We start from the raw sequence: 13,739 nt of genomic DNA on the forward strand, positions 1-13,739 counted from the left end.
TGTTTGTATCAAAACTCTTCTGTTGGAACCCAAGGAGAAAAGAGATAAGGGTGACATATGGGAAATTGAAAAAAAGTGTAAAGTGGTTTATAAATATTTGAAAAATGCTTATCTTTGATTATAATTAAATGTAAATTTAGCTAACATTACACCATTTTCACCAATTAGATAATTCTCATGTATGACAATACACTCTGTTGACCAGAGTGTGGTATAACTTTAGGAGAACAACATAGCAGTTCTCTTTCTAGTTATTTGTCTTCTAAATACATGTACATAAAATGTTTGATACACCATTGACTACGCTACTAGACCATGAATGTCTGTCACTGTGGGACTAAACGAGTTTTGGGAAAGCCATCTAGTAGAATGTTCGGTGGCCATGAGAAGGACTGAACCTGATATATTTTGTTCATATAGAATGACCTCCAAGGTACCTTTTTATTAAATATTACAGTAGTAGAACTTTTGTTAAGAGAAACAGTAAGTACCCAGTGTATTCTCCCACTGTGCATTAAAACAGTGGTGAAAAGAGAATGTATATACCTGTGTATGTACTCTTTGTACTTGTGAGTGTCTGCAACAATTTTGGAAAAACAAGAAGTTTTAATAGGTTTGCTTTTGGGGAAGTGGCTTGAGGTAGGTGGGAGATTTTGCCCACGTTTATGTAAACTTCAAAAATTTTACATGTGTTTACTAATTTTTCAGTAAATATAAAAAGTTGTACATAAAGTTACAATGAAGATTTTGACATTTAAGTGACTTTTTTTTCAAATATGTTTTTATTTATTCATTTGACTGCACTGTGTCTTAGTTGAGGCACTTTGAAGCTTTGATCTTGCTGCAGTATGTGGGATCTTTTTTAGTTACAGCATGCAAACTCTTAGTTGTGGCATGTGTGATCTAGTTCCCTGACCAGGGATTGAACCTGGGACCCCTGCATTGGGAGTGCAAAGTTTTAGCCACTGGACCATCAGGGAAGTCCCAGAGGGTTCCCCCCCCCCCCTTTTTAACTTGTTTTGAATTTTTGGTTCAACAAAATACTTTAGCAAGTATTTTATTTAAACTTTTTTTTATTGTGGTACAAATATGTTCATAACAAACCATTAATTTACCATTTTAGCCATTTGTAAACGTACAGTTCAGTGGCATTGAATATACTCAAAATGTTTTTTAACCATCACTTACTTACCTGTATATAAAACTTTGACATCACATCCAATGAAGACTCTGTACATATTATTCAGCTTTCTTCACAGTCCAACTCTCACATCCATACATGACCACTGGAAAAACCAAAGCCTTGACTAGACGGACCTTTGTTGGCAAAGTTACGTCTCTGCTTTTGAATATGCTATCTAGGTTGGTGATAACTTTCTTTCCAAGGAGTAAGTGTCTTTTAATTTCATGGCTGCAATCACCATCTGCAGTGATTTTGGAGCCCCAAAAAATAAAGTCTGACACTGTTTCTACTATTTCCCCATCTATTGCCATGAAGTAATGGGACCAGATACTATGATCTTAGTTTTCTGAATGTTGAGCTTTAAGCCAACTTTTTCACTCTTCCTCTTTCATTTTCATCAAGAGGCTTAGTTCTTCTTCACTTTCTGCTATAAGTGTGGTATCATCTGTGTATCTGAGGTTATTGATATTTCTTCCAGCAATTTGATTCCAGCTTGTGCTTCCTCCAGCCCAGCGTTTCCCATGATGTAGTCTGCATATAAGTTCAATAAGCAGGGTGACAATATACAGCCTTGATGCACTCCTTTTCCTATTTGGAACCAGTCTGTTGTTCCATGTCCAGTTCTAACTGTTGCTTCCTGACCTGCATACAGATTTCTCAAGAGGCAGGTCAGGTGGTCTGGTATTCCATCTCTTTAAGAAATTTTCCACAGTTTGCATATGTAAAATTGATTGCTGTTACATAGAAATAGCTGAATTTTGCTTGTTGAGCTTGTACTCTGTACAGTGTAGTGTGTAACTTTGTGAATCTGCTTTTAGCACTACTTGCTTTCTCTCTATATAAAATCATGTCAAAGTTTACAAGTCCTTTCCAATGTATTTTCATTTTTTAATTGATTGATTGATTTTTGTGGTCTGATATCTGTGGCTAGTATTTCTGTGTACCATTGAGTGGCTATGGTGAATGTGAGCATCATTGTCTTGTTCCTGATCCTGGGGTAATTTTTTTCAGTCATTGGGCACTGGCTTTAATGTTAGTTGTGGGATTTATAAATCACCTTTATCATGTTCAGGAGTTTTTCTTCTTAAAAGGGGGAGAAGGCAATGGCAACCCACTCCAGTGTTCTTGCCTGGAGAATCCCAGGGACGGAGGAGCCTGATAGGCTGCCGTGTATGGGGTTGCACAGAGTTGGACATGACTGAAGCGACTTAGCAGCAGCTTCTTTAAAGTGCTGAGAGTTTTTATCTTGAGAGGGTGTTGGATTTTTGTCAGATGCCTTTTCTGTTGTCAGTTGAGATTATATGGCTTTTTTCCTTCTTTTTTATTAATGTGTTAAATTACAGTAATTAATTTTCTTTTTGAACTATCCTTGTGTTCCTGAAGTAAATCTCATTTGGTCCTGGTAAAATTTTTTTTACTATGTAGTTGTATTTGATTTGCTATATTTTATGAAGGACTTTTTGTATCATTGAAAGAGATACTACTCTGTTATTTTCTGTTCTAAGGAAAGTTTTGGTATTGGGTTAGTGCTAGTCTCATAGAATGAGTAAAGTAGTTGATTGTCTTCAGTTTGGGGGAAGTGTTTGAGAAGGATTGGTGATAATTTTTCTTTAAATGTTTGGTAGAATTCAAGTTAAACCATTTATTTTAAAATGTAGTTTGGGAGATTGATTACTGACTCATTCTCTTGTTAAAGAGACATTTTTCATTTCTTCTTGAGTCAGTTTAAGTAATTTGTAAGCAATTTTTGGCATACAGTGTCCTTGGCATTTTCTTAAAAACTTTTTTTTAACCTGTAAGTTTGGTAGTAATATCCCACTTTCTGATTTTAGCTATTTACATTACTCCTCTTTTTATTTTTAAAAATTATTTTTAGTTTAGCAAAAAGTTTATTACTTGTTTAGAAGAACCAGCTCTTGGTTTTGTTAATTAAAAAAAAAAAAAATTGTTTGGCTGCATGGGTCTTAGTTGCAGCACATGAGCCTGCAGGATCTAGTTCCCTGACCGGGGATTGAACCTGTGTCCCCTGCATTGGAAGATAGATTCTTAACCACTGGACCACAGGGAAGTTCTGGTTTTATTAATTTTTAAAAATTATTTTCCTAATCTGTATTTTATTATCTGTGTCCTCACCTTTGTTATTTTCCTTCTTTTAGTTTTGGGTTTAGTTCATTATTTTTCTAGTTTCTAAGTGGTAAAGTTAGGTTGTTGATAATGAGATCTTTTAAAGTTTACATTTAATAAATTTCCTTCTGTGCAGTGTAATGTCAGCATTTCCTTTTCTCCTTTCATGATTATCCTATTGTCTTTGGCTTCTAGCAGTTTCATTATAATATGTCTTGGGGTAACTCAGCTCTTATTGGGAGTTTGTTGAAAATTTTGAATTTGTGAACTTGTGTCTTTCCTCAAGTTGAGAAGCTTTTTGCTATTAGTCTTTAAATATATGTTGTGTACATTTTTTTTTTCCTGTGAGATTTCTACAATGATTATATTGGTAGACTGGATGGTGTTCCACAGATCCCTTAGACTCTGTTCACTCTTATTCATTCTTTTTCTTTCTATTCTTGACTCAGTAATTTCAGTTGTCCTATTTTCAAGTTTGTTTATTGTTCTTCTTGCTCAGATCTGCTTTTGAGGTTCTGTAGTATATTTTTTATTTCAGTTACTTTACTTAATAGCATTTCTCTTTTGGCTCCTTTTTATGATTTATGTCTTTAATGATATTCTCATTTTGTTCAGGCAATATTTTCCTGTCTTCACCCTTTTCCTTTAACTCTTTAAACATTAAGATGTTTCAGGATCTTTTGTCTAGTAATTTATAATCTTTGGGTTTGCATTCTATGAATGATGGTACTTTTGTGTTGATTTATTTTATTTATTTGAATGTGCCATCTTTTCCTGTTTCTTTTTATATTTTGTGTTTTTGTTTTTTTGTTTTTTTTTTTTTGGTTGTAAACAGTGTGAAGTTTACAATATGGTTACTTGGAAAAGATATCTCTTCCTTTTTCAGAGTTCTTTTCTGATTGTTTTGGGCTAAAGATCAATCTAATGTGAAACTTTATGGACTTTTCAGGTTTTTTTCTGAACCTGTGTCTTTGCCTTACAATGTGTAGTATCTTTCTAAATTCTTCTATATATTCATTCTTTGTTGAACATCAAAAAGAAAAAAAAAAATCCTGGTGTGACTCCTTTGATTCTTCCAGTAGACACTTCACCTTATTTGGGTTGAAACAATGGCAGTTAACCTGTCTGCCTACACCTCAGCCATCTGACGTAGTGATCCAAGTTCAGAACACAGAAATTTATGATTTGGAGCACAAGATCATTATTGCCCACCCATGGCTCCAACAAACTGTACCAGCGTCACATTGCTGTCCCCACAGCTTCTTGCCATAGGGTCAAGGACTGGGAAATGGGTAGCTCCTGTCACTCTGAAGGCTGAAAATGGCCAGCCTTAACAACAGTTTACCAGCCAAGTTTTCCTTTGGGAATGTAAGAGTTCAGATTGGCAACTCCAGAATTTTGAAATAGTTACATCATACAGTTTCTGTAGTACAGTTGCTTTTTAGGTATGGAGATGGATTCCTGGCACTTTCTGCTCTACCATCTTCCCTGACATCCTTTTCCTCTCTTCTTTTCAATAACTAGTGAAGAGTCTGTGAACCAACTCCACACTGCTGTTTTTACCAGTAACTAAAGCTGTCAATCTTAATATTTTCTCCTCACTTTTTGGATGTGTTTTCATAATGTGCATGAAGAAAAGAGCCTTATATGTCTTTTGCCTCCGCTACAGGATTATGTAATTATCTTTTAAGGGTCTTTATTATTTAAAAATAATCAGAATTATATTTATTATGAAAATCCCATTTTATTAATCATTTAAGTTGTCACAAATCATGTTTATTATACAGAATGTTTTTAATCACATTTTAATTAGGAACGGTATAAATCTGTTACTTGTTGACATAAAGCAAGTATAAACTTTTAGTACAGTGTTAATTAGAATGTTAATATATTAAAACTAATGTTTTTAGGTAAAGTCTGTAAAATGGGCAGACTTATAACTGATGATTCACTTCTCAAAATCTAATGATGTTTTGGTCTTAAAGTATTGCAATTGTGTAAGTAAGCACTGTTGAATCAAAGAGTAGATTGAGGTAAATAGAGTAGTTTATTAAAAGTCACCTTGCCATAGAGGAATTTTTCCAATGTTATTTTATTTTACCTCTGTTTCAACATTAGGTTGTGTATATTAGCCCTGATAAGATGATGCAGTATAGGAAAGTTGCATGATTTATGCCTGAAAAATATGAAAGTCAGTGTTTAGAATAGAAGAATCTATATTTTCTAAGGGACTTTTAATGTATTGAAGATAAATAGAATATGTTTTACTTTTGGAGTCCTGAAATTGAGTATTTCTGGTCTAGTCATATTTGTTGCATATCTTGATTTAGCAGTTAGCAGGCTTGTAGCTATAAAACATGCTTATTTTACTGACATTGTAATATTTAGTAGTCATATCTTTTTAAAAATTATATTTTCCCTCATATTTGCCTAATTCTGTTTAGTGTAACAGAGGAGACTTTCCTAGTTTATATTATGTAGTCTTTGACTTATAAAGGGGCTTCTGTTTTGACTCTTTTAATAATGAACATGTTATATAAATACTTTATAACCACTTAATATAAGAAATATTATCCAGTTGATCTTTGATCAACGTGGGGATTAGAGGTATGAGCCCTCTGCACAATCAAAAGTCCATGTATAATTTTACAGTCAGCCTTCCACAGTATCCACAGTTCTGTATCTGTGGAACATATTATTAGTGGGGAAAAAAACCAACCTTGTATAACCACACAGTTCAAACCTGGACCCAGTGTACAATTTATTTGGTTTTCTCTCCTAATTGTAATTTATTTTGTTTTTTATTTCCTGCATTTTAATTTTTTATTTGTTTGTGTATTAGTGATACATTCCTAAATTGGAATTCTTTTTGTACTTGGAACTTACAAATCGCTTATTGTGGGCTTCCCTCTTGAGGTTAGAAAGTTGTGCTTGTGGTTTTCTTGGATAAGGTGAAGTTCTGCTAAAGTATAATTTTATTTTCACAATTTTATGTACTGTAACTTACGATATTTGTTAATTTGGTAATTAATATTTTGCTATTATTTAACATTAGCATACCAGCCACTTTCTTCACTTTTAAACTAACATAACTTTTTTGCTATCAGCTTATTTATTTATGCGGTATAATTATATTTGACTATTGTCGCTACTTTTATTTTCTAGTTGAAACATTGTAGTCGATATATACATGACTTATTTCCTTCACTCATCAAGAATTTGGATCCGGTACCACTTAGACATCTTCTTAATCTGGTCTCGGCTCTTGAGCCAAGTGTTCATACTGAACAGGTAATTGATTCAAAACATAATGAAAATTTTTTTTTGTCAAGTTTCTTAAATGATTTAACTTGTAATTTGTTACTGTTGGTATTTCATTTAAGCAAAAGGGTATTAAATTTGTTACAGTGTTTCCTAAAACCTCTAATTTCAACTTCTTTTATTTTTTTTAAGACATTGTACTTGGCATCAATGTTAATCAAAGCACTATGGAATAATGCGCTAGCAGCTAAGGCCCAGCTATCTAAACAGAGTTCTTTTGCATCTTTATTAAACACTAATCTTCCCATCGGAAATAAGAAAGGTTCGTAAAGTATTATGTAATTTGAAGTGAGTTGTCCCTAGTTTTTAACTCAAATGTGAAGTAGTTTCTGCAAATTAGTTTAAGTTTAATCTCAATTTTGAAATGAGAGCTGTTGGTGTTGTGAAAAGGTTAATAAATTGGAGTGAGCTCTTGCTTTTGGTATACTGTTCAATGAAGTTTAAGTAGTTATTGGATCTTGTTTCATTGATATTCTTCCCTTAAAAAAAAAGTTTCATAAAATCTGTAGAAATTTAAGTTAGAAAACAGTCAACATGCTTTTCTTAGATATATTTTTGAGAATAGAACATAATAATACATTTATCTTTTCATGTTTTCTACTTCACACTTTTCGGTCATTTTAGGTGTTTTGTGTGTGCTTTTACACATATAGCTTTCTAGGGTTTTCTAAAACTTTACCAACATTACCCCTCTTTTTTGTCTCCTGACATCATATACTATTCTTTCCTTAGGCTTTTCTGTGCAGGCTCCCACAGCTACTGTGGCAAGTGGTGGGGTCTTATATTGTTGCAGGTTTCCCTACCTATATCTTGTTTATGTAATAAGAACAACTGATACATGTCCCAAAGAAATTCAGTCACTTAGAGTATCTCCGTCCTGTTTTTCCTTTTCCTTCAGAGGAAGAAGAGCTCAGAAGAGCTGCACCATCACCTTGTAAGTTGAGTCTTAGAAATGTATGGCAAGATGACTTGTAGTTTTATTTTGATGATCACCTAGAGTTAATTGATTTTATATATGTGTATCAGAGTCATGAAGTTCATTTTGTGCAGGAGATGTAAATCCTTACTAGTTACCGATCTTACCGTTTTTGTTTAAATCATTAGTGTCTTGACTTCTAATTGAAATCGTGTATATTCTCTTTAGAAATAATTGGCAAGTATTAACATATTTCCAGATTATGTTTTTGGCTACTTGGCATGAAGCTTTGGTATGTCAGAGAATCAAAGGATTATGACATTCTGATAGATCCATATTAATACAAGTAGAGTTAAAAAAAAACCCATCGTTTTAATATAGGGTCACCTGCAGCCAGTCCTCAAAGCAGTGATAATAGTGATACCCATCAAAGTGGAGGCAGTGACATTGAAATGGATGAGCAGCTTATTAATAGAACCAAACATGTGCAACAGCGACTTTCAGATACAGAGGTATGAAAACCCTTTTTTCCTCCCCCTTTAAAGAGTTTTTTGGGTTTGTGCCATGTTTATCCTTTGAACTGGGAATATAAACTTGAGCCCTGTTAAGGCCTCTCCTATCTTGTTAGTATCATTTAAGTTCTCTACTTTTCTTTGAGTTTTTAAATTCCATTTTATATTGTTCAAGGAAATATGTCTGTACTATGGCAATCTTTTAAAAAAATATAGTGTGTTAATGTCATTTCTTACTGGCTTAAATATTTATTTAAATCTTCGTTTCTAAATGTAGGAATCCATGCAGGGAAGTTCTGATGAGACTGCCAACAGTGGTGAAGATGGAAGTAGTGGTCCTGGTAGCAGCAGTGGACATAGTGATGGATCTAGCAATGAGGTGAATTCTAGCCATGCAAGCCAGTCAGCAGGGAGCCCTGGCAGTGAGTTACAGTCAGAAGACATTGCAGATATTGAAGCCCTGAAAGAAGAAGATGAAGATGATGATCATGGTCATAATCCTCCTAAAAGCAGTTGTGGTACGGATCTTCGGAACAGGAAGTTAGAAAGTCAAGCAGGCATTTGCTTAGGGGATTCCCAAGGCCCATCAGAAAGAAGTGGGACAAACAGTGGAACAGGAAAGGACCTGGTTTTTAATACTGAGTCAATGCCATCAGTAGATAATAGAATACGAATGCTAGATGCCTGTTCACACTCTGAAGACCCAGAACATGATATTTCGGGGGAAATGAATGCTGCTCATATAGCACAAGCATCTCAGGAATCTTGTATTACACGCACTGGGGACTTTCTTGGGGAGGCTATTGGGAATGAATTATTTAATTGTCGGCAGTTTATAGGTCCACAGCATCACCACCACCACCACCACCACCACCACCACCATGATGGGTAAGTCTACCTAAAAATAAAGCAGCTTACGTTTTCTTCAGGGAGTTAATTGTAGCCTCCATTTATTTAGTTGCGATAAATTCTAGATCCGTGCTGTCCAATAGGAATATGTAAGCTACAAATGCATGTTTCAGATATGTAATTTTTAATTTTCTTTATTTTTTTTTCCTTATTGATTTATGGCTGCATTGTGCAGCTTGAGGGATCTTAGTTTCCCAATCAGGGATCGGACCTGCAATCCCCTGTGGTGGAAGCATGGAGTCTTAACCACTGGACTGCCAGGAAAGTCCCAATTTTTAACCTTCTAATGGGCACATGTAAAAAAGCAAGATAAAACAGAGAAGATTGATTTTTAATTATAAATTTTATTTAAAGCAGTAATATCCATGTCATCAGTGTAAAATAATTAAGAAACATTCTTTTTTTGTAATGCTAAATTTTCAATAATCTGTGTATGTTTACTACTGCTAACATATTCTGTTTAGACCAGCCACTTTTTCCATGTGCAGCGGCCACAGATGGCTAGTGACTGTTGTACAGGAAGTACAGATTTAGATCTTCAACTCCTTATTATACTTGCCTAAACATAGATAGAAAATTGCTTGTGGATACTTCCATTAAAGTATGATCATGAAAAGGGGAATTTTATGTACATTCCATTTTTAGGATATCAGCAGGGTTAAAGCTTCAGCGTAAAGCTTTTTGATCATCTGTGACATACACCCATTGTGTTTAATAGTGATTCTGTCACTTAGTAGTGTTACAGTATTAGGCAGAGTACTCAATTGTTCTTTCAACATCATTTTCTTGTGTATACAATAGGAACAATAATACCTATCTCATGGGCTTTATTGTGAGCATTTCATGGGCTAATATGATTGGCACATAATCAGAGCTTAATAAATATTAGCTACTATTTGTTATTATTGTCATTACAAGTAGTAATATTTGAGTTAATGATGAAATAGGGATGAGTGCTTCATCAGACTTTTTCTTAGACCTGACTGTTTGCCAGGCCTTTCAGAATTTAAGATGGTTGTTTAGGAGAATTACATATGCATACATGTTCCTACTTTATTTCCTTTGCTTTTTGGTTCTTATCTTTATCCCATATGAGTATATGGTAATGTTTCTTTTTTATTTTATTTATGTATTTATTTGTGGCTGTGCTGTGTCTTTGTTGCTGTGCAGACTTTCTCCCTAACCCTAATCAGGGTTAGGGTTAGGGTTAGGGAGAAGTTGGGGTTAGTTGGGTTAGTTGTGGTGTGCAGGCTTCTCATTGCAGTGGTTTCTCTTTATTGTGGAGGACAGGCTCTTGGGCGTGCTGGCTTCAGTAGTTGTGGCATGTGGGCTCAGTGGTTGCAGCTCCTGGCCTGGTGCACAGGCTCAATTGTTGTGGTGCATGGGTTTAGTTGCTCCATAGAATGTGGGATCTTCCTGAAGCAAAGATTGAAACCATATCCCCTGCATTGGCAGGTAAATCCTTACCACTTAGCCACCAGGGAAACCCTGATAATGTTTCTTAGTCTTGGCAGTATTGATGGTTTGGGCCACGTAGTTTTGTGTTTTGGATTTACAGCAGCGTGAATGCTGTCCTGTGCATTGTAGCATGGATGTTTAGCAGCATCCGTAGCCTGTGTCCCTGTATACTAGAGGCATCTCCTATATTGTGATTACCAGAAATTGTTTTCTAGACATTTCCTGGATGTCCCCTTGGCCTTCTGATTGAAGACCACTGGTTATGGTCTGACATTACAGAAATAAACGTTCATAGTGTTCCCCAGGACATACTGAAGACAAAGCAGTTAGTTCATAAAACCAATGTGGGTAGCATATTCAGTTTGGCACATTTTGAATTTCTTTTAGTGTTCACACCAACCCTCACCTGAAAAGACCTAATGATTTAATTTTTTATGTTAGTCATTTCCATATTCTCTGTGTATGGTAACCACTTGTGAAAATCCCCCAGTTAATACCAACCAAATCTGGATTGCAGCTTTAAATTGAAATTTTTTTTCCTGGTAGTTGTTTGATTCTGCAGTGGTTGAACAAAAGTAAATAAAATTTGAGGTTTTACTTTAAGATCTGAGTTTTTAGAATAATTCTAACAGTAAGTTTTACTGATTTTTCTCTAAAATTATTCCCTTTGAAGTTGTTTTAGTGAAGTGTTGATCGACCAGATAATATGTGGATATAATATAAAGTTAATACATAGTGCTGACTTTATGGGCTTTTATATTTTGTAAAGCTGTCAGTATCTCATAGTGTTAACAAACAAAATGTAGCTTCATTCTTGAGTATGTTGTAACTTGTGCCAAATGTTTTGAGAGAGATTTTTTTGTGAATCACAATGTGTGTTTAAATTGTAATTGCTAACTTTATGCTGCTCTTCTCTGTGTTACAGTCATATGGTTGATGATATGCTCAGTGCAGATGATGTCAGTTGTAGTAGCTCCCAGGTCAGTGCAAAATCAGAAAAAAATATGGCTGATTTTGATGGTGAAGAATCTGGGTGTGAAGAGGAGCTAGTTCAGATTAATTCACATGCAGAGCTAACATCTCATCTCCAACAACATCTTCCCAATTTAGCATCTATTTACCATGAACATCTTAGTCAAGGTAAGGTTCTGTATTAAGTAAAATGTATTCCTTTATTTAAAATGAATATAAGATATTGTTAAAAGGGATCAACAGTTGATGTTTTTATACTTCATTGTTTTTGCCAAATAACTTTCATATTATAGTTGTTTTTTTTTTTTACAAAGAAATGAAATTATTATGAATGGTCTATCATGAATATGAAGGCTAGAGTTCCACCAAGAGATATTTATTTAATAAGGAAAGGCAATTAAAAAATAATATGTAAAATTATAGCTTTGTATTTGACAAAATATATGGCTATATTGAGCTTCCCTGGTGGTTCAGATGGTAAAACCGTGTGCCTACAATGCAGGAGACCTGGGTTCAATCCCTGGGTCGAGAAGATCTCCTGGAGAAGGAAATGGCATTCCAATCCAGTATTCTTGCCTGGAAAATCCCACGGATAGAGGAACCTGGTAGGCTACAGTCCATGGGGTTGCAAAGAGTCGAACACGACTGAGCAACTTCACTTTCACTATGGCTATATTAGATTTTATATTCCAGAAGCTTAAAAGTAGGCGATTACACAGAATTTCATATTGTATGGTTCCATTTATATCAAATAACTAAGATATGTGGTTAGTGGTTTCCTGTGGCTAGGGGGAATTGGGGGAAATAAAAGGGGGGGGGGGGACTGATAAAGGATAAGGTGTTTCTTTTATCTGGGGTGATAAAAATGTTCAAAAAATGATGTTCTAGTCACTTTAAAATTAATCTTAAAAAAAGTGATAGGACATGACCAAACTTGAATGAATGGAGATTAGGGGTCGTTTAAGAATAATGGAAAATGAAGGAAGAAAGGGAGAAGTTAGGAGGGAAAACAGTTATAGAATTGGCAATGTCAAGGTCAGTATTCAACCTCTTGCTTGGTTACACACCATCAATACTTGCTAGCCTAGGAAAAATAGGTTTTGGGATGCCAGTAAATGAGAGACTAAGTACAACCTGATAGATTAGGTATATGCTGTTTTTAATGCCATGATTAGACTTAGAGATGCAATTTGTGAATCTTGGAAACAACTTTCTGACTTCAGATGTTACTTGCATAGGATCTAGATAAGGTTACTTCAGGATTTGGGGGAATGGGGGATGTGGGAGGCATGCCTTGTAGCCTGCAGGATCTCAGTTACCCATCCAGGGGCCAAACCTGGGGTCTCAGCAGTGAGAGTGCAGAGTCCTAACCACTGGACAGCTAGGGAATTCCCTGTTCTGACATTTTTGTTGTGTTATGGTGGTTGCTGAGAAATAAATGGGTTAAGATTGTGCTCCGTTGAATTAGATACTGTATTTATTAAATTTTTTGCCATTCTTCTTCTATTATAAAGAATTCTTCCAACACAGAAAGGCAAACAGTTTAAAAATGGGTGAAAGATGTGAGTAATTTTGTTTATACATAAATGAAGATATAGAAACGGTCAGTAAATACATGAAAAGATACTCAATATTGATAGTCATCTGGGAAATGCAAATTAAAACCACAATGAGATACTTGTACTCACTTGGGATGGGTAAAAAATTAAGGGCTTAATGCAATCAAATGACGCTAAAGATGGAGAGCAACTAAAACTCTCATACAGTGCTGTCAAGGAGCATAAAATAGTACAGCCCGTTTAGAGTACTGTTTTATCAGTTTCTTACAAAGCTAAATTTGTACTTACCATGTGACCCTGGAATTCCTATTCTACATATTTTACCCACGATAAATGAAAACATATGTCCACAAAAAGAGTTGTACATGAATGATAACTGGTTCATTTATGAACCTCAACTGGAATTAACTGGTAGATAAACAAATTGTTGTATATTCACACAATGGAATAAAAAGGAAACAGCTACTGATACATTCAACACCATAGATGAATGTTAAAAACATTCTAAGTGAATAAAGCTAGACAGAAGAGTATATACTATATATTATTTATGTGCACTTCTAAAATTTCTTAAAGTGATTTGCAGTGGTTGATGTCTACTCAGTGGTTGGTGGTGGGGACTGATTGTAAAAGGACAGAAGAGAACTTTTGGGGGTGATAGAAGTGTTCTGTATCTGATTTTATATTTACATTGTATTTTAATAAAACTAATTTTAAAAAGCAAATAGCAGAACAGACAAACCAAAAAAAAAACAACAAAACAAAACTTAGAGTCAAGCTACAAA

At 34.7% G+C, this 13,739-nt stretch overlaps 1 protein-coding gene and 1 non-coding gene across 7 annotated transcripts in view; one reads left to right on the forward strand and one right to left on the reverse strand.

Annotated features, from left to right (window-relative positions):
* Positions 1–13,739, forward strand: part of USP34 (ubiquitin specific peptidase 34) — a 230,355-nt gene that overhangs the window by 92,478 nt on the left and 124,138 nt on the right. For 4 of the 6 annotated variants that reach the window (XM_015094329.4, XM_042246017.2, XM_042246018.2 and 1 more), the window contains exons 11-16: positions 6,473–6,598; positions 6,761–6,890; positions 7,527–7,562; positions 7,926–8,056; positions 8,334–8,944; positions 11,349–11,563. In XM_015094329.4, coding sequence (XP_014949815.2) covers positions 6,473–6,598; positions 6,761–6,890; positions 7,527–7,562; positions 7,926–8,056; positions 8,334–8,944; positions 11,349–11,563 — 1,249 coding nt within the window. The remainder of the gene's footprint in view (positions 1–6,472; positions 6,599–6,760; positions 6,891–7,526; positions 7,563–7,925; positions 8,057–8,333; positions 8,945–11,348; positions 11,564–13,739) is intronic. The other 2 variants (XM_042246016.2, XM_060412082.1) reach the window with 1 other exon arrangement.
* On the reverse strand, positions 908–980 carry TRNAG-CCC (transfer RNA glycine (anticodon CCC)). Its single transcript has one exon. It is a non-coding gene; the product is annotated as a tRNA-Gly (tRNA).

The sequence above is a fragment of the Ovis aries genome, chromosome 3 (genome assembly GCF_016772045.2).
Source record: "Ovis aries strain OAR_USU_Benz2616 breed Rambouillet chromosome 3, ARS-UI_Ramb_v3.0, whole genome shotgun sequence".
In the NCBI taxonomy this organism is placed as follows: domain Eukaryota; kingdom Metazoa; phylum Chordata; class Mammalia; order Artiodactyla; family Bovidae; genus Ovis; species Ovis aries.